This window comes from Grammomys surdaster, unplaced genomic scaffold, assembly GCF_004785775.1.
Source record: "Grammomys surdaster isolate TR1022 unplaced genomic scaffold, NIH_TR_1.0 165, whole genome shotgun sequence".
In the NCBI taxonomy this organism is placed as follows: domain Eukaryota; kingdom Metazoa; phylum Chordata; class Mammalia; order Rodentia; family Muridae; genus Grammomys; species Grammomys surdaster.
The window spans coordinates 7,945,532-7,967,406 of record NW_021604613.1 but is presented as its reverse complement, the minus strand read 5'-3'; the positions used below and the strand labels follow the sequence as shown (position 1 = coordinate 7,967,406).

Here is a 21,875-nt window from a genome sequence, read left to right as displayed (position 1 = left end):
CAATGCTCCTTTTGATTTTTAGGGAAGATAACTCAGTTTTTCTTTTTGCTTCAGAATGGAAGTCTTGCCAAAGCCATGGCGGAGGTCTTTCCTATCTGCATGTAGTTACATTAGGGATCACTTGAACGTGATGAACCCTACAATGCTGGCTGTGCTGGATCTGTGGCATAGCACTTTTAAGTGAGTATTTCTGGAGTTTTTGAAACTAAAAAAAAAGTTAGGTTTATTTATTTAATGTCTATGAGTGTTTTGCTTACATGTATGTGAATATACTATGTGCCAGGTGCCTGGGGAGGTCGGGAGAAGGTGTTGGATTTCCCCAGTTCTGGAGTTATGGTTGGCTGTAAGCCTGCAGTGTTGGTTCTAGGAGATGACCTGGGTTTATGCAATAGTAGGTGTTTTCAACCACTGAGCCATCATCTATGCCCTCTCATTAAAATTTAAAAAAATTATATTTTTAGTCATATCTGATTTATTTCTTTTATTATTCTAATTGTAAATTAAAATTAATTACAAATATAATGCAAATATTATAACATGGTTTTAATAAATAATATGTGACAATAGGATGATAAGTGAGCACCGGCTTTTACATCTGGCTCACTGTATATGTCTCTGTCTAGTCACCATATGTGCTCTAAGAGTACTCTCAGCTAAGGGTTAGTATTCAGACGTTGTTTTAAGTGACCCAGAACATTAGCTGCTGCAGTGCTCAGAACAGTTCATAAACATGGTAAACATTGCCCAAATTAATAGCCTGCACGGAAATCCCCTGACAGCTGACAGGGGCATGGCCTGCCTCCCTGGTATTGTCTAGTGGGGCAGAGCCGCTGTGGACAGGAAGGGCTTGGCAGAGGGAGATAGAAAGGTTTCTTGGTGCAGCTGGAACAAAAAGCTCTGGCCCTTCAGGCAGAAGAGGACCTGCCATGCTGCCTGGGAGCTCCAGCTTCCTGTGGAGGCCTTTCTCTCCAGATTCTCTCTCACAGGCCTGTTACAAGTCTCACAGCACTCTAGCAATATACTGACATGGACACACGCTTTAAAATTTACCGAAGTAACGCAAATTTAGATTTCTTAGTAACAACCTTTCTTTAGAACCCTTAAAATCTGGAGCATTCCTGCACCTATGCTAAACGTGATGTCAGCCTTCATCTTTCCTCTTAACAAGCCTAACAAGTGACACCCGAACAGTTGCAGTGCTGTGGGCATTTTCTACATTGTTCCGTACTCATTTAACCACCTGCATGTGGATGCCCCTGTGGTGGTTTGGATGTGTTTGGCCCAGAGAGTGGCACTATCATGAAGTGCGGCTTTGCTGAAGGAAGTGCACCACTGTGGGGGTAGAGTCTGAAGCTTCGCCCAAGTGCAGAAGAGCCAGTTTTCTCCTAGCAGCCTTCAGGTCAAAATGTAGAACTCTTAGCTCCTCCCACACCATGCCTGCCTGGACACTTCATTGCTCCTGCCTTGATGATAATGGACTAAAACTCTGAACTTCTGAACTTGTAAGCCATCCCCAATGAAATGTTGTCCTTTATAAGAGTTCTTGGTCATGGGATCTCCTCACAGCAGTAAAACCCAAACTTAAGACACCCCCATACATACATGCATCCCACAGACACATTCTACAATTGGTGACTTGCTGCAACATCTTAACGTATAAGTGTTTAGCAAACATTTTACATATAAATGAATATGTATTCTATCCCCCTCCACTCCCAAAGTATCTTACATTAATCCCCAGGACTGATCTGGGCTTCAGCAAGTCCTGTGTCTTTAGAAATTCACACAGGTGTAGACACTGGGGGTTCTGAGGCTTCCTTGGCAGAGAGCTTCTCCTCCCCAGGCTCCCTGCTCCTCAGGGCTTCCTTTTGAAGAAGTATTATACTTGGTGTTAGAAGCCAGCTCTGAATACATCGTGCCTTACCACCCTTTCTGTTCTAACCCTTCTGGTTTCTGTGAAAGCCCAGTTTAAATTCTCACCAAATTCCAGTTACTACATTTTGCTTGCACTTTGAGGTGATGTTCCACAATGCCATATTCTTGTTGAATCTAAATATATACATTACTTTAAAATGTCAGTCGTTGTCATGGTTTGGGTCTGAAAGCTCCCCTACAAGACTCAAATGTTTCAACTTCAGGCTTGTTCTCAGTTCCTCGGTATTCAGAGGTAAGGCTTTCTCGAGTGATTGGATGATGAGGGCTCTGGCCTCAGTAGATTAATCAGTTTGTGAGTTCACCATCTGTAGGCCTATTGGGGAATGAAGGAAACTTAGGAACTAAGGAGGTGGGTCTTAGCTGAGGAGCATGGATCCTGGAGAACTGCCCTCAGAGACTGTATCTTGTCCTCTGGCCTTCACTTTCAAAACCTCTTTACCTTTCTCCCTCCTCCCAGCGGCCTTGGCCTCACTCCTCCCAGCGGCTTTGGCCTCCCTCCTCCTAGCGGCCTTGAGCTGAACACTTCTGTAACATCCTTGTATTTCTACCATGAAGCTCTGCTTCACCACAGGCCCGGAAACAAGAGAGCCAAGCAACAGCCCATGAACTGAAACTTTGGAAATCAGGAACCAAAACAAAGGTTTCTGCCCTTGTCTTTCTCTGGCGTTTGTCTCAGCAACAGAAAGCTAACCACCACAGAAAATCTCGTGTTCTTGACAATTCAATTTTATAGAATACAGATTTTGATGATAAAACTAGGAATATGGTATTTTTTAGAACAGACAAATTAGCAAAATCCTAAACATCACAAAATCTTTATCTTAAATTGCTGTTTATTTTTATCCCTTGCAGGAAATTACGTTTAGTTGACATAGAAGAATTTCACAACCGCCAGGATGCATTAGAGCTGTCGGGATTTCAGAACATTGTCATTAAACACATGGAATCTGCCAAGGAGACTTTACTTAAAACGTAACGTTTCAGACTCTCAGTAGGAATGTTTAAGTTTAGAGATGTGATTGGTGAAGTGTTTCATCTTAACAACTTCTAGAAAATCCATTTCAACAGTTTTTTTTTTTAAAATACATTTCTGTCTCAGAGTTAAATTTGTCCTTAATTATCTTGGTTTGTAACATGTCCAGCTGTAGACAGTAGTGAGTGAAAAGAAGCTGAAATACTTGTCACTAATGGTGGCCTTCTTGTAAATGTGTTTTTATTGCCTCTGCACTGAGAGCTGTTGGACACCAGGCAGAAACAACCATGCCCTAGTCACCACCAGGCTTTGTGTAACATCTACATGCCAGGCACAGGCTGTGCTCTCTCATGGTTTTGGGTGAGGAACACAGAAACATTTAGAGGATGACCCAGAAAGGAATATATATATGGCTTAAAAATCTTTATAGCCTCAGTGCTAGTAGATCTATTAAAGCACAATTAAAGGACCTTGGATTGGTCCTTCAGAATGGAATAGACACATATGATAATTAATTACATAGGTGCCAGACAATTACATGGGGCCACGTAGGACAATTGTCTCTAGCTTGGTTATTAATTTATTAAAAATAGGACATTAAAGTTAGGTCAAAATTAACAAAATTAACAAAAGACACAAAGGTTTTGGCCACCCTCGTGATTTCTAAACGTTAAGTAGAAACGTATGTTGATTACTTAAGATTAAATATATATTTTTGTCTTTTTTCTCCAATAGGTTAAAATAATATTACTTTTTAAAAGCTAGCCTTTTTATTTTATATTATATTATATATAGTTGACAGAAAAGTAAAAGTAGAGAGCAGATAAAGAATGGAACTGTGCAAAATACAGAGAAGAAGATGATCTCTTCAGGACGTGACACAGATGGATTATCTCAGCCTGTAGATCTGGAGACAACCCCCACCTCAAACTTGAGTGAGATGGGTACCACAGAATAGAGTAGAGCTCAAAACTTCATTGATCATTGATTTCTTTTCTGATAAAAATATTGATTGCTTAGCCTCCTGCGTTCACACTCCTGGTGTATTCACACTGACTCAAAGCACCTTTTGGTGAGCCAGGATGTGTTCATCATTTCTAAAGGCAGAAACCAGCTTACAGCAGACAAACTAGTGAAGTAATTAATACAGCCCTTCCAAACCCAAGGATAGGTGTCCTCATAGTGCCCTGCAAGTCCCCCTGGCCCTCAGCAGCTGCTGTGGTCTGTCTACTTTCTAGATCCCCATTTCTCTGCACCTCTGCTTTTCTAGCTCTTCATTCACACCCCTGACTCTCCTCACCTCATTGTCTCCTAAAAGGGGAACTTCCCGAGGCCTTCTCATTTTACATCTACACATCAATTCCATCATTTCATTGGTCTGACCCACTGCAGCATCACATCTGTCCTCTGAGCTCTAGGCCCTTACCAAACATATACAGAGCATATCCACCTGTGTTCAAATCACATCCTGTCCATAACAATTACTGACTCTTGTCTAAACCTGTTATTCTTGTTCTGGAACATTCCCAGAGCAATCTAAAATTTGTGAGTTTTAAACTCCCTATTGTTCATCTACAGTTTCTATTTACTTACCATAAAATTCACTTTTATATAGGTGTAGAGCTGTGGCTTATATAGCATTCATACAGCTGGGCAGTCATCACCTCTAAATTCCAGAATGTTTTCTTTGGCCCCAAACAAACCCTTTCTCCCTTGGCAGACACTCCCCATTCTCCATCTCACAACCCCCTGATGATCACTGATCGTAGTTTTGTCTCTGTGGACTTTTCTATTTAGGAAATTACATTTCAGCTGTATGTGGCCATTTCTTTTGGGTTGCTTATGGGAAGCATGTTTTCAAGGCTTGTCTATGGTATAGCACTGTGCTGGTTAGTTTTTGTCAGCTTGGTACAAACTAGAGACACTTGTGAAGAGGGAACCTCAAATGAGGACTTGCTTCCATAACATTGGAACATGGGCATGTTGACTTGTTATGTTCTTTATTTTGTTTGTACTGTTTCTTCCCTTCTTGTGTTGAGTTTAGTTTACTCTTTTTTTTTTAAACATCTAGTAGAATTTTCTTGTATTTTAATGTAGGTGCTTAGAGCTAAAAATTCCCACTGCTTATTGACTTTTGCTTATTCCTGTTTAGTATATAATAACGTCATACTCACTCAAATTATTTTCTAATTGGTCTTGTGATTTTTGTCTATTTAAATCTGTGTACATCTTAGGTCCACATACTTGTAACTCTCCAATCACCATGTTTTGATTTCTAATTTTGAGGCTCAGTCTTTTTATATCTATTAAGACCTATTTTTCTGACTACCATTCATTGAGACACCTTCTGTGTCCCTTTCATCTTAATTCACATTGCTTCTGCCATTGGCTTACTGTGTGCGTGTTTGCACGCACATTCATATGGGGTGCACTCACATCTGCATGGGATGTTGTCCTTAGATGTCTGCACCTTATTTTTAGAGACAGGTTTTCTTTTTTTTTTGGCTTTTCTGGTTTTCTTTTTTGTAGGTTTGACTTTACTGGGTCTCTGGGAACCCCAGAGATCCTCCAATCTCTGCCCACCCAATACTGGAGCCTGGAATACACTGCTTTGTTGATGTTTTTAATGTGTGTTCTGGGGACTGAGCTCATGTCCTCATGCTTACACAGAAAGTACTTGACCAGCAAAGCTATCTTCCTAGCTAGCTGTTACCCAATATTTAGATAGCAACAGTGGTTCTTAACCGCCCTAACGCTGTGACCCTTCAATACAGTTCTTCAGGCTGTGGTGACCCCCAACCATAAAATTATTTTATTGCTACTTCATAATTGTAATTTTGCTACTCTTATGAATAATAATAATATGCATATATGATATGCAGGATATCTGACATATGACCTCTGTAAAAGAGTCATTTGACTCTCAAAGGGGTCATTTGTTCTCCCACAGGTTGAGAACCATTGAGATAGATCCTTGCAATTTATAAATGACTTCTCCATTCCTTTGTGTCTGTAAATGTCCCCGTTCATTTTACTATCTCCCATTTATTGACAAAATAATGAATACAGATTCTTAGTTTGTTTTGAAAACTAGCAGCATGAGTCTCATCTCTCTTGTCCTCCCCTCTGAGCACACTTTCACCTTGGGCTTATAGAAACATGGCATGAATTCTTCTAGTTTTTACTCTATTTCTACCTCAGATGCTTCTGCTAGGGCTTTGGCAATTACTAATTTCATTGTAAAGCCTTTCTCCAAGATTTAAATGTAAAGTGTCTCTCTGGCCTTTGACTTCCAGCTATTTCCCATAATGCACACACTACTTTCATCATTATAAGAGAAAGGATGATGTAATATCTTTTTCTACCCTCTGAAGCACTGTGTCTAGAACATAAGTGTACTCACAGTGCATATAAAGCAAAAGTTTATATTTAAAACTTAGATTTCTTCTGTTAGGAAGAACCTGGTCATTCCTATCAACTACTGTTTAAAAGTTCACTATCCCTTATGACAGAGTATCAGCATTCTTTAATCTTGCGGTACCAACAAGAATTTTATAAGCTGAAACCTTCAGTGATTTTCAGCATGAAGTACCTATATATAAAATTGCACTATTATTCTTTTATTACAAGGACACATGCACATTTGAAACTTCATTTTAAATCAGTCATTCTTTCAGTATTTCACATTATGGGAAATTGAGAAAATAAAATCCATGATGTTTTTGATTTGTGCCTTGCTTTTAAGCTATTGGGAAGTGGTAGCATGACGTACCATGTGAGTTTAACTTGGTATAAGCTAGCTCTCTGATCAGTTACTCACTACATGGCTTTAAGCTAACAGATATTCCATGGGGATCATTTAAGAGCCTGGAGAGAAGTGTCCAGTAAGGTTATTGCTCATATTTCTTCAAAACCTGCAGGAACTATAATTGCAGGGGTAGATTTATGTCTTACAGCACCTCATCATTGAGTCATTTTCTATTGGTTATGATTTAAAATTTCTTTTCCTTGGAGAAGTGAAATACTCTAGCACTTAGGGCTTAGAGAGTGGATAATGTCACTTAGCAATATACCCCTTTATGAAGACCTTTGGATGTCTAGAATTTACCGTTAATGCTTAATGTAAATGGAATAATACACTGAGAGTATTGACTTCTAAATGTCTTTTGTTCTTTCAAGGTGGTTTCCAGAAGTGCAGAATATTTATTACCAAGGCAATAAAAAAAAGCAATTGCCAACTGGCGACAGCAGCGCCAAATTGGACTCTTTTTTCAACTGCGCTGCTACACTCATGACCTTACAGCTGCAGGACCTCATTCTTGTCTCCATGCAAGACTTCACAGACCTCATCGCCCAACCTCCTGTAAGTCCAGCTCAGCTAGCAGGGGTGCCTTTGAAAGGTGTGCCCTTTCAGAAAGGAAACTAACTGGCAAGGTAGCTTTTCCGATGAGACAGCAGAATGAAATAGAATCTTCAGATCTATTACATGCTAAAAGGTTAGGTCAACTTGCACAGTTTGGATAAGATTATCATCACAACAGTGAGAATTTGGGTAAATCCTTGGGGGATGATTGAGTTTTGAAGGCTTGGGTATAGCTTCCTTTGAGGAGTTCCGTTTATCTCTGGAAGGAGAGTGTTTCCTACAGCATGAACAATGCCTTGAGATCAATGTGCTTGACCCTCTAGTTAACCTCTAGGTCTGGTAAGACAGTACCAAGCAGTACCAAGGAAGGCAGTCACTCCTGCAGTCTTTCCAATAGGATCTTCTCTTGTTTAAGTGTCTCAGGTACAAGAGAAAGTGTGTTCTGTGTATTTAATTGCTGCTGGCATAATTTTCACTTACAGCAATTGATCTCTATATCTCTATGTATACCTATGGTTATTTTATTTATTTTTATAGGAATCAATTAGAGCTTTTGAACATCCAGGTTTCATCATGAGGCTGGTTCTTGATAAAAAGGCCATTAAGTTTGAACCCGAATTTAATGACTACATAGATATCCTTGTAAATGTTTATGAAATCATGATTAAGGCTGTCAGCTTTGTGCCAAGAGTCGAGACAAAATTGTATTCCAAGTGGGTAAGTAACAAGGACATTCTGATTGCTGCCCTGGAAGCTTGCCCCCATCACATCCCATCTTAGCCTCTAGTAGAAGCATCACTAGCCTGAGTTTTGGAGTGATTATTTTTAATTTTTATATTAAAAATGAGAATTAATAGGGTTTTTTTGTATATTTCTAAATGATTTCTTTTTATATGCTATATGTGCTTATCTTATATGTAATTCATGACTTGGTTTTGTACTAGCTAATTTTATGTCAACTTGACACAAGCCAGAGTCCTCTGAGAGGAGGGAGTCCCAACTGAGAAAATACCTCAATAACATCAGTCTGTAGGGCATTTTCCTAAGTAGTGATTGATGGGGGCACCTTTGGGCTGATGGTCCTGGGATGTATAAGAAAGCAGAATGAGCAAGCCATGAGGAGCAAGCCAGTAAACAGCACCCTTCTATTGCTTCTGCCTCAGCTCCTGCCTCTAAGTTCCTATCCTCTTCAGTTCCTGCCCTGGTGTCCTTCGATGATGGACCATGCATGGTGTGGAAAGATAAGCAAAATAAACCCTTTTGTCTCCAACTTGCTTCTGGTCATGGTGTTACATCACAGCAATAGAAGCCCTAACTGGACAGGTTTAGATTACTTAACATTTTGATTATGAAATTATGCACTGGCTATTCTTTTCTAATGAGAGATGGAAAGGAAATGAATCTGGATGGAAGAGGAGGTATAGAGGGACTGGGGTGAGTCGAGAGGACGGAAACTGTGTTCAAATTATATTGTATGAGAAAAGAATCTGTGTTTAATAAAAGGGGAAAAAGAATAAAAAATAAACTATGCATTGGGAGGACAATGTCCCATTCAGTGGATCCATTTTTATTATTATTTTCTAGGAATTGTATTACTCTTCATGCATACAGAGATGGACACTTTTGATGGCCCTTTCTACTTATTCATTAATATTTTTTCTCTTTACATATACTAGCTCTTTTCCACTCTCAATTTAGAATTCACTAATTCTAAAATTTCCATTCAGAACTATCTGTGGTCTTGGCCTGTGTGGTTCTGCTGTTGGTAGAACCCTGCACACGGTGGCTAATACCTCTGGTTTCTTTCCCCTTTTACTATGGGACAGACATATGACCTCAGGACATCTCTTTGGCTGCTGCCTAAGTTGGCTTCTCTAGAATTTGGTAATCATTTGAAAGCTCTGGAAGGCTCAGCTTTGACTGAACAATTTTTGACTTAAATATATTTTGCCACACTGGTTGTATGGTTATCCAAGTCAGAGACTAGAATTCTGATAGTAGACTGTTACTAAGGCTACTATTTTTTTCTTATAGGTAAATTCCTCACTCCTCCCCCTATTCAAAGGTTCTGTCTCCTTTAAGTTTTGTCAAGATAATGTCTCCTGAGAGTGTTGCTTTGCTCTACTCTGACACTTCGTCTTCTGACAGTGACACTGTGCCCCCCTACCCCCTACTTGCTGGGGAGTCAGCAAATCTTTGACTACAAAGATGATTTAAGTCTACAGGCTCATGCAAGCACACAATGACCTCTTTAAATTAGTTTCTCCCATCTTGGCTCCATAGACTCCCCCCACTACTTTGATTCCCCACCATACATTAGAAGAACCAAATTTAGTAATTTTCTTACATATTCACGTATTCTGAAATAGTTGTTTTCTGCTTATCAGATCTTCATATCACCATGTTTCGAAGTTTGTCAAAATTCACTGTTTGCTTTGCCTTTGTATAACCCCAACTCGTTTATCATATTTATTCCTAATACTTTACTTTTTTTCCAAGAGCAGAAAATGTCAAGGTAGCGTATGAAACACACTGATATAGCAAGTTAATAAATTAAGAATTACCAAGCTCTAAGTACTGATTATAATTATCCAAATGAACTCTATTGCTATGATTTTATGGTTATAAAGGATGACGCTACCCTTCCTGGTGCCTACAGTAAAGAGTTATTGTGATGAGTCTAAATTAGTATAAAAATATGTAATTTAGACTTTTGAGAGAAGAGAATATTTGTTTTGCGTCAGAATTTTAGAGCTAGGACTTGCATGGGGCATTGTATATGGGGTGATGGTTTTGTCAACCTTACTTGGTCACATTTTAAAAAATAAAAATTATGGAGTTCATCATGATCACTACCCCTAGATATTGCTAGGTGATTTGAGGTTCAGCCAGATTTTGAAATAAATTATAAGACTAGTTTGAATAAAATAATTACATAGTGTCTCAATGACCTTTGGCACTAAATGCAGAAGGAATGGAAAATAGATTAAAATACACTTTTATTTCCCATGGAAGGCAAACTGGTAAGGGCTGATGCACCATGAGTCTAAGCTCATAACTGTCTCATGATCTAATTTGATATTCTTTGAACACCTGAGGTATCACATGAAATATCATTTTTCTTAAGTCTCAATGGGTACTAATTAAATTTAATATTAGAAACTTTCTAAGGTGATTCTCAGTCTGAAAATCTAATTATGTCTAGAAAGATAGCTCTATTTTAGAATTTTGACAAGCTGCTAAAAATGTAAGAAACAGTCTAAGATGAGAACTCTTCACGTGAGAACCCATAAATCCACCTTCCACACAGCCCATTGTGTGGAATGCAGTATTCTAAAAGCTGCTTTATAGAAGAGACAATATCAAATGCATACTGAGCCCAAGAATGAGGGACTGATAGAGACATTAACATCAGTAGTGTTCCTATAAGCAATCTAGCTTTAAGACAGCTCATCTTCTGAAGTGCCCAGTAGGAGGCATAGCAGGCAAGCACTCACTAGATACCTAAGGTGGTGAGATCAATTTCAGTGTCATAGAATACGCACCACAGATGCTGATTTCTACTCATTACAGGTTTAAAGTGCCTTCTTTTAGATTACAGAACACGGATGTTTCTAGGAGTTACCATGCAGGTTATATGCAGGATGCCAACACATGTATTCGTCCTCTTATTTACAATGGGAAGAAGTTGAATGTTGACATTCATGTGCTAATTTAAAATAGTTGTCTTGTACATTCTTGCTCACTGTTATTCTAACCATGGCCACAGAATAAGAATTTCCCACTAAGGATCAGCATCAAAGGCCACCTAATGAGTGGCAATAGCTTTTTGGTTTGGACACTTCATGTCATGAACAGGTCCTGTGTTTGAGAAAAGGGCCCTGCACAAGCATTTTCTTTTAAGGAGTGCAGGCCAAAGCCAGCCTTGGAAAGCTAGTACAGCAATGTTTGGGCTTTCCTGTTTTATGTCCTAGGTTTTGTTTTTGCATGTATTTTCAAATGCCCATTTGCCCCACTGTACTGAAAAACAAAACCAAAAACAAACCAAAAACAAATATCAGGTAGCCCTTATGGAAAAAAAATTACATAAAACCTACAGTTTACAACACTCTTCAGGTTGGACTGAATGTATTTCTATCAATTAGAGATTAGTAAATTACAACAGCTTATGTATAGAAAAGGCAATATAGTAAGATTGACACTTTCAGAGAGATAATATAGTAGGTTTAATTTAGCTAAAGGTATGTGAAATAACATCATTTCCCTCCTCCGCTCAGGAAAACAAATCTAAGCCAACAACTTTGAAGCCCATAATTCTGAATGAAATTATTGATGCTCATAAAGAAAAAATTAAGGAGGTGGTGTTACGAGAGAGCGTGGCACCAACTGAACACCTCAAAATGTATGACAAGTATCAGTTCTTGATTACTAAACAAGCTGAACGTGATATTGACGAGTTCCTGTTTCAGAATCAGAACTATGAGAGGCTAATAGAGGAAATTCGCAAATACCAAAAGCTAGAAGAAGAAATACAGTACACATCTCGAAAGGTAAATTGCCCTTTTCTCTATGATTCAGGATGAAAGAGAATGGTCTGTCTCAGTATATTAACATCTAGTGTTAGAGCCCACAGTGAAAAAAAACAGAGAGTGCTCTCAAAAGGAGCATGCGCCCAGAACTGGTGACACTTGCTAAGCACGACGTGGGTCTCAGTGTTGGGCAGCTAGGACACATACAGTCCTTGTGCTCACATGCATGAGACGCCAGTGCAAGATTTAAAAGGATTTAAGAAGCATGAATAGGAAGAAGCGTAAGTACAGAATCTCCTCCCAGTTCCAAGAATCTGACTTTTAAATTTCATGTTGACAAATCTTTTGGAGACAACAACAATGACCCCATAATGTACTTACTTCCATTACTAAAGAGTCTAAAGATTACTAAGCATCCTCTCTTGGCCCTTTTATCAAAACCATTCTTCAAATTTCCTACTATGCCCACGTATTACTTTTAAAATACAGAACAAATAAAATATGTGAAACTCATCTTACCGCTGGAGGGGGTGGTACACCCCTGTAGGGTCAGCATTCAGGAAGCAGGAGGACCACAAGTTCACAGTCAGCTAGTCTGGGCTATAAAGCAAGGCAATGTCTAAAAGCAAACAAAACTAATCAAAATAAAAATATAAAGAAACTTAATTTTCATCCAGTTACCAATAACCTAATTTCCTAAACGTTTAAAATCTATTATTATTATTAATTATTATTAATTATTGTTATTATTATTATTAAATAGACTCCAAGATAACAAACTTGAAGGATATTTACTCATAAGATGGTTGTAAAATACAAAGTGTTTGTTGCTGGAAGTGGGGGAGGGGTGTGGTGGGGTCAGATATTAGAAAATCCTCCTGCCCCACATGTGAATTTGTTATTATCTTCTGTTTGTTTTTTATACAGGATCTTGCCTTTAGTCCAGGTTGCCCTGGAACTCACTATGTAGCCAAGGCTGACCTCATACTTACCCATTCTTCCTGGTTTTGTTGCCCAAATTCAGGAGTTATATACCTGAACCACCATGCCTGGTTCAACATTTAAAACCAAAAACCAAAGATCTCAAAATCTGATCTTATTACATTGTACACACAAATCAGCATCAGGAGACTGGAAAAATGAAGAGAATCGCTTATTTATGCTTGCTGCAATTCATGCTCCATAAATCTTTTTCACTCTGCAGACTGTTCGTTTGGGAATGTTTGAAATGCACTGTGAGGAGCTGATCAGATCGTTGGTGAAGCGAGCAGACGTCATCTGTGGGAAACTGATAGCCAAGATGTTCCGTGATCACCAGGAAGTCAACACAATGTACGAGAGTGCCGTGGTGGTTATGTTTGCATTCTAGGAGTGGTCCTTGTGTCACTTGGCAACGAAAGTGGGTCGAACGGTGTCACAGGGCTTTCAAAGAAAGGTTATGCTAAACGTATTTCTACATGGAGTAACATTTTGTGATATAATTGTCAGGCTGCCTTTTTTTTCACACATATGCCTTCCCAAACATCTACATTAATTCATGTGCTTCCACTCTTTTGCACAAGTCAGGTGGACATTCATCTAAAATCTGTGTAATCCATACATCAATTAGTTTTTAGAATAGATCTATATAGGAGCTATGGGTGGATTCTAAGGGGTTGTGCTGTCAAATTCCAACTTTGTCATTCTATCATTACTTTTTAATGCCAGGACCTGGTCCTCTCTGAAGTTGCCAAGGGGGAAGAGCATCCTCAGGACAAGACTTGGTCTTGTAAGAGCGTAGGGTTGCTCTCTATAACATATACCTATCTTGACCTTAGGTTACTGAGGCCAGAAGCTGCAGGCCTCTGGATATATGACACTTGTTACTAATGGCATGGTGATTAGGTGAAGGATTTATTGTTAGCACTTTCTTCTCTGGCCAGGTAGCCAGAGCCCTTCACTGGCCTGGCTGGTTAAGTCTTTGTTAACCAGAGAGGAAGGAAAGTGCTTTATATGGGCAAATATGCACAGACATACATGCATTCATACATCCACACTCTGGACAGGCCCACCCATCTATCTCAATCAACTCCATAAGTGTTCATGCATGCTTAGATCCACACACATTTACCTACACCGGTACACTCAGACAAAATATACGTGTGGATGGATGGATAGATGAGTGGATGGGCGTATGGATGTGTGGGTGGGTGGCATAGAGCCACCACAAGCCAAACCATCCAACCAACAGCTTTATTTCTTTTTTCTGGCCTTTTTATACCTTCTTAGACAAAAAGTTCTTTAGAAAATTTCCTCATAGATAATTTCCTCATAGATAATGTTGCATAAAATGGGAGTTACAGAAGGATGCTGATAATAAGTTCAAAACAGTGTTATTTCATCCTAATATGCTCAGTATAGATTCAAAGCAACAGCCTTTACATGGCCTTGCCTTATCATCGTACACACCTGTGGCTATATTCTTAGCCCTTGAACACAAATTTGTTCCAAGCCTATTTCACATTTTTGTGTAATTATGAAAGCTCATTGTATTTCTTATTATGCGGCCTTTACGTACTATATGAAGAGTGGGCACATTGATTCTAACTTTATTACATCTGTCTAGCTAGCAACTAAGACCATCTCTTAAACCCTTCTTCAAAAAATTATTTGAATCAAATCAGGAATTCTATAGAATCATTAATTCATATAAACAGCATTAATTCTTGAAAGCTTATCTGTATGGTGACCTGGAGGAAATCTGATCAATAGGGCAGGCTAATGCCCAGGGATTATTGTACTAATTTAAGAACAACAGGAAAGGCATGTTAGCTGCAAGAAGCAACCCTGAGATGAAGTCTCTTTGGGGACTTGCCGATGGGCTCACTTATCACAGACCATGCAAAAGCCATGGGCCACCTCCAGGAAGGTCACCTATTAGCCTTAGCCTATCCTAGATGGCTCCTGGCACTTTAAGGCCTTGGCGAGTTGTTATTTTTTATAAAGATTTTAAACTTATTTTAAAAGATGTACTTATTTATGTATATGAGTGCTCTATTTGCATGTATGCCTGCATATCAGAAGAGGGCATCAGATTCCATTATAGATGATTGTGAACCACCATGTGGTTGCTGGGATTTGAACTCAGGGCCTCTGGAAGAGTAGCCAAGTGCTCTTAACCACTGAGCCATGTCTCTAGCCTCCAAGTTGTTATCTTCACTGGAGAACTGTTGACTAAACAGAGTGTGGGTGTAGGAGAGCTGGCTAGGCTGAACTCAGAGAATAGCAGCCAGAGGGAAGCTAAATGTTGGCTTCTCTAAGTCTAAAAGCATAATTAGTATAACTGGCCCTCCAGCAGAGCACCTCTTTCTAATGTTACAAGGTAGAAACCCAGAAACAACTAGAATATTCCTTGTGTAGTGTTTGAGGGCAGGGTCTCACTGAGTCCCTGGGGGCTGGCTTGGAAAACATGATACTTCAAGTAGTCACCTCTATCCAATGGGATTACAGATGGGAGTCACTATGCCTGCTCGCAGAATGTTTCTATTCCAGACCTTTGTACTGGGTGAACCATTTGCATTAATTTTATTGTAGCCCCACCTTTTCTTACCACCCTCTGAACTCCTGGCAGCTAAGGTTTCTTCCTCCATTACTTTTAATTCTGTCAGACACACTGGCATACAGAAGGCGTAGCAAAACTGTTGCAGGAGCCCCTGGACAGGGCTAGATCGCTGCTTTACTCATGCCTCTACCTCACCAGGAAGCCCTATAAAGTGGTGTTACCCACTCTCACCTCTATCTGCCTGCCAGCTCCACTCCACGGCCTCTTCTCTGTGTCATTTACAGCACACCTCCTTCTCTGTTGATTTTGCTACTGAGGTTTGCAAACATGTTCAAAATGCTCATCCATCCCCCAGCACCACCTTCAGCTCAGCATGGTCCACATGCTCTTTGCCAGCCAATTTTTGAAAAGATTTTCCTCCCTGAAGTCCCTTGCCTCTGAACTCTTTCTTTCCTCCAACCCTACGTTTGTTCGTTATTTTTATTGTTTACAAAGCAGACCAGTAGGAAATATTGGCATGTGGCATTTCTGAGCTACAGGCCTGTTGTTAATCTCTTCCTGTAATAGACTTAGTTACTCCCTTTCTTAGAATCATCTCCTGGGACTGGCACAGGAACCACCCCTTGAAGAAACTGTCTCTGGCGTCTGACTGTGAGCGCCTCGGGGTCATTTAATGCTGTAGCTTGGACTATGATAGGTGATCATTAAATTTATATGGAACAAATAAGTAAATTAACACAAATTTGTATTTAATTCATTAGACATCACATAGATGAATCATAATCTATTTTTCATGCAATGGAACATTTAATATTTAATACTATTGGGGTAAAATTAAATCACAGATTGATAAGATTGGTTTTCCTGCTGTTTCAGGTTATGTGATGAGTTTGAGAAGATAGCTGAAAAGGCTCTGAGTACCCCTCCAAACACAGCCGAGCTCATGGAGATGAAGGTATTGTTGAAGAGCCTGTATCACTGTTTGGGTCGAATTGTCCCAAGAGTGCAGAGAAACAGAACACTCTGAAGGTTAAGGCAGACACTTCCAATCATCAATGTTTCAAATGTTTTATTCACAAGCCTGCAGTCTGGTGCTTCAGGCTGGCTTCTCCTGGATGCTCCTTCTGGCCTCTGTGTGGTCACGTGACTAGACCACCTGTTCTAATACACTCTGTTTGTTAAGCTTGCGCTCAGTTGCGTTGACAGGTGTAAAAATTCTTCGGCAATTGACTCTCCTCCCTTTGTCTCCAAGCCCCAGCCGGCTCCCTGTGCAGGTAGACACTTAAGCATGCCTATTGTATAGTGCTTTTCTGCTGGTGTCACATTAGCTATTATCTCACTGACCAAATCAGCTCAGAGCGAGAGGACACAACAGGGCATGACACTGGAAAGCATCAGAACAACAAATGTAGTCATCTAACAGGATGTTCTTAAGAATGGTGTCCACAATAATTACCAGTGTGCTAACATATATTGGCTAAAACAGGTCAGGGTAACCTGAGATGTACATTTACTCCTCATTTTAATCAACAGATATTCAGTGCTTGAGCAGTGTTTTTTCTGTGTCTGAAAAGACTGTTTTGCAGTGCACGATCACCTTCAGTGACAGTTGGCTGAAATATTTCCAGCATCAAACCCTTCCATTTTCACATTGGTTATTTTTCAAGTTATTTCTATTATTTTTAACTCTGTCTCAAAGCAGACAAAGTAATATAAAATAACTAAGAGCAGTTCCATTTTATGCTCTTTTTGCTCCCCAGTTCTGAGCCACACTTCCCTGACGCATCTGTGTGTATTTGTGCAGTGTATTTCCACAGGACACGTTTGATAAGAGTTCTCCCTTACAATGCTGTCCATAACCTTTGCTTCGCTGCAGGCTCACATTCAGAAAGTGGAGACAACTGACATGCTGGAGCTGGGACAGAGATTAATAGATTCTAAAAACTGCCTGGCCTTCCTCATCGAGTGTGTCAACTTTTCTCCTGCAGACATCAGACTAAACAACAGTGTTTTCCAGTGGTATGGCCGAATGGGGGAGATTTTTGACGAGCACAGGAAAATCATTAAAGATAAAACAGAACAGTATCAAGAAGGCCTTAAGGTTGGCATTGTAGACTTTTCAAATTGCTCTCATTTTTTTTTTTTTGCAAATGTTTAGATTTTTAACTCTTTTTATAGTATTACAGACGTCTTTGTTATGTGGGCCCCACACTGTAGCTTTCTCCCTCTGTAATCTCAGGAAAGTATACATGCTGGATCTCTTCTAATGGAGGGTTAAGGAGTGATTCAAGAGTTCCCTGATTGATGTGGGATCATTTCTTGATTTTTTTATTAAAGGTAGAATGAAGAAAATGTTGGAAAACATTGCCCACAAGTTACCATTAACAAGACAGTGTTTATCTTGTGTAGTTTATGGTACTAACTTCAGGTTTTTTTTCTCTTGTTTGTTTTGATTTGATTTTTTTTTATTTGTTGTTCCAACATCAAGATTTCCTGCTGATATTTTTTTTATATCTCATAGTCACTCTGGTTTTCTTGAGCACAGTACCCTGACCTTCCATTTTTTTCTGGTATGTTTGTAGCTTACCTCTGCCTATTGTCTAGCCCCCCCACCCCACCGTTTCCCACTTTTGGTGCACTCTTGACTTGTTAACTCCAAGCGTCTTCTAGTTCTCTGCTCCTCACTCTCCCACACCCACCTTGCATGTTCTCTCTGCCCTGTGCAGTGCTCTGCCCTGACACATGCCAGTCACACGCAGTAGCTGCTTCTGAGATTCCCTCTAGACCTCAGGTAGCTTCTCCATTGCTCCGATCGTACCCTTTAACACATCTCTACTAGACTAATGACCCAGTCACTATTATTACTGTCAGGTCTGTCTGCCACTAGACGGTCAGCTCCTGGGAGCTTCGTTTTTATTTAGTGTCTATTGTATCCCACTGGCTAGCGCAGTCACTGGACAACAGTGTCTCAGCTCGTTTTGTGCTGTTATAACAGAAGACGTGTGGCTGGGTAATTGGTAAGGAGCTTAAGTGTGTTGCTTACCTTTCCGGAAGCTGAGAAGTCCAAATTCAAGAGACCGTCTTCTGCTGAATGCTTTATTGTATCATCCCTTGGCTGAAAATGGAAGGCAAGCGATTAGGAGGGCACATTTATAAGGAAGAGAATAACAGAGAAGAAAGGAGGGAGAGAAAGTGGCCAAAGCCACCCTTTCCCTATGAGCCCACTCTCATGTTAATCAGCTTCCATGGCAACAGAATTACTGCATACATGTGGCCAGCACCCTTAGACCCTGCCCACTCTTAGTGTTCCATTTCTTACCATGTTTATTTCCAATGCATGCCCATGGAACGCATTCAAACCATAGCTTTCAGAGGGCCATCAGCACTCCACAGAACCTAAAACATATTAGTTGTGAATAAATCAACTAAAAATTTCAGTTTTATACTTTTCAGTCTTATTTTATAGAAGTACCTAAAGTTCTTAAGATTGAGCCTTGAAATTGTTTTATTTTTAAACTATGTCTAACATTTCTACTTTACAAGTAGGCTATTTCCAACATCTTAAATCAGAAAAAGATGAACAGTGAATATAAGATATTTAAACCATAAAATAAGTGACTCTTAGAACATTCCTAACTGGTCCAGTATTATCCATGCTTCATTATACAGTGTCCTACTTTAAAAGTCTACACACAATATTGGTGCAGTTTTCCTTTTATTTTCCTTCACTCATCAAGTGGGAGCAATGAATTTCCTGAGAAACAAGAGAAAAGAGGACAGAAATCGACCTAGGATTCTTGACATAGAAAAAAGATCCTATTTTTGAATAACCTAGATTTGACTTTTTAATATTTCATTAATAGATATTTCTAGAATCATTTAATTTGGGATAACTTACTGATGACAATTTTATAATAAGTGTTTTGCACAAAGCACACATCTGTTTTACGTTAGAATATTAAAATTTTAATATTTCACACCTGGATTTATTAGCTTCGGACATCTCATATCATTGAGTACTCATGGGAAAATGACAATAATTTTCACATATCTTGGTTCTGTGTTGCTAATCCAAGACCTGTCTGGGCAACAGATAAGTAAATGAGTTTAATTTTTCACAAATGCTATGAAAATAATACAGTTAGTTGTGTAGCCCTTAAATAAATAGATCATTCTTCTAACCCTATCCTGATTATTAGTTTTTCAAATGCTCAGTCATTTTTTGCAACAGTTTTTCAACATGCTAAAGAATATAATTTTAACACATTTTTTAATTGAGTGAATCAGAATTCCTTACATTGTATAGGGCCAACTTATAAACTAGGGAACTAGAGGAATTTTAAGTGTGTTAGTTTTAAATTTTAGTATTTTTTTTTTGTATTTCAGATCCCAGTCATCTTTTAGGTTATCTTCTTTTATATTTTGTCATAAAAACATAGTAATAATTTTTGATAAGCCTTTCAAATACTTAAAATTTTTCTTGGTGCCTAGGGGTTTTCATTTTATAAGAATAGTAAGCACATGTGTTGTCTTGATTAGTTGCGGTGTGAGCGGTTTGTGGAGGAATTGGAGAGTTATGCTAAACAAGCAGAAGAATTTCATACATTTGGAGACCTGCAGGATGTGCAGCGGTACCTGAAAAAGGCCCAGCTGCTGAATGGCAAGTTGGATGCAGCAGCAGACAAGGTACAATTAAAATCTCTAAAGGATGAAGTGATCCAATGAAAAAGACATTATGTTTGTATTGAGTATTCATGCTTAAGAAATAGATTCATCCAGGCATGCTGACACATGCCTTGCTTTCATCACTTGAGTGGCCGAGGCAGCAGGATTTTAAGTCTGAAGCCAGCCTAGGTTACAAAGTGAGACATTTTTTTTTTTTAATGGATAAAACAGTTGAATTACATTAAACAAGAGAATAATAGAAGCAATTCACATTTCTAGTCATGTTTCAAGGAGAAGCAGCAGGGTGGTACTCTGTGGGTAGTAATATGTTTCTGTGGTCCTCAGCTTTTATTTTAAAGATGGAGTTGTTATCTCTGCCAGTTTGTCACCCATTGCACCATTCAGTCATCTGCATGGTAGCTCTCCTGTAATCACTGAGAGAAGCACACACATAATAGCATTTGATTGCTGTTTAGTCTTTGTGTATTCATAGATGCTGGCTTAGATTGTGCAGCTGTTTTAAAATTGGACCCATTATTGTCTCTCACTGAGCCACTGTGCTCCCACACGGCTGTGTCACAGTCAGCTTGCTTATTAGAAAACCTGGAAGAGGAAAGCTATATCCTTTACCACACATAATGCAATTTTTATGATGAAAACAAGCTATCTTTCTCTTACATTAAGAGTCCTGAATGTCCACTTAGGTAATTAAATAGTTTATAATTATCTCAAATAGGTCAGACACATAAAAAAGGTAGGAATAAACTTTCATGTTGGCTTATGTTAAGAGGGGCCCCTGAATTCTAAGTCACTTGATTAATTGATATGTCTAGCTGCAACTTTCCAGTTGTGTAGATTGTATACACTACTTCTTCACCGAGTTCATCACTAACAGAAAACATTTTCCCTGTCTCTTCCTATGTATCCTGTGCTGTGGTCTGCTTGCTTCTTCTCTGTGAGAGACCTGCCTCAGTAAACTTCTGAGGCACAGCACATATGTATGCATATATGACATTACACATGTGTTAGTAGCTACTGGTATGCAGTATTTCTCCTGTTTACCTTGAATTATTACTGAATGACCTCTCTTTGAATTTTTACCTATTTAAGTCGTCTTTCCTGAGCTGCATCAATAACTCTGAGGACTTGGACCCTTTTTTCTGTTTTCCATAGTATGTAGCACAGTGATGCTCTAATTCAAAGCACTTAAGTTCTTTCAATGAACAAAGCCAGATTCTTTGATATTTCTTAGTGGGTAAAACTTCCTCCTAGTTACAAATTTATTTGACTAATGTTAAGATAATCTAACAAAACATTGCCCAAAAAATATGAGCACGAAGAAATAGGGAAATGTTATTTAGTCTTTAAAAAATATAAATCATTTGTGACAACCTAGCTGAGTCCAGAGGGAATATGTTAATAAACCAGAAACAGCAGGACTCACACTGCATGCTGTGGTTGAGAAGAGTCAGGTGTGTAGGAGCATGCATCAGATAGTGGTTGCTGGTGTGTAGGGATTGGGAGATGTTGATTAAAGCGTATGAACCTTTTTTTAAACTTCAGTTAAATAGGAGAAATAAGTTGAATAGATTCATTACATAGTATCGTGGTCAAATTTAACTATGACCACAGTTGAAAATTGCCAAGAAAGTAGCTTTTCAGGGTGAGGTAATGCAATACTCATTAAATGCAGTAAATCATTTCAGAATGTATACATATGAACACCATATAAATACACAAATCCTATTAATTTGAAAAAGAAAATAAAGAGGAAATAGATTACCGCTCAGTCTGTACTCTTATTGAATTTATTGTTAGGGCTGAGAGAGAGAGAGAGAGAGAGAGAGAGAGAGAGAGAGAGAGAGAGAG

At 39.0% G+C, this 21,875-nt stretch overlaps 1 protein-coding gene across 1 annotated transcript in view; it reads left to right on the top strand.

The window, feature by feature from the left end:
• Nucleotides 1–21,875, top strand: part of Dnah7 (dynein axonemal heavy chain 7) — a 249,661-nt gene that overhangs the window by 40,896 nt on the left and 186,890 nt on the right. The window contains exons 8-16 of the mRNA XM_028765706.1: nucleotides 55–180; nucleotides 2,788–2,907; nucleotides 7,088–7,271; nucleotides 7,809–7,988; nucleotides 11,549–11,821; nucleotides 13,005–13,132; nucleotides 16,218–16,296; nucleotides 17,218–17,442; nucleotides 19,881–20,027. Of these exons, the coding sequence (XP_028621539.1) occupies nucleotides 55–180; nucleotides 2,788–2,907; nucleotides 7,088–7,271; nucleotides 7,809–7,988; nucleotides 11,549–11,821; nucleotides 13,005–13,132; nucleotides 16,218–16,296; nucleotides 17,218–17,442; nucleotides 19,881–20,027 (1,462 nt within the window). The remainder of the gene's footprint in view (nucleotides 1–54; nucleotides 181–2,787; nucleotides 2,908–7,087; nucleotides 7,272–7,808; nucleotides 7,989–11,548; nucleotides 11,822–13,004; nucleotides 13,133–16,217; nucleotides 16,297–17,217; nucleotides 17,443–19,880; nucleotides 20,028–21,875) is intronic.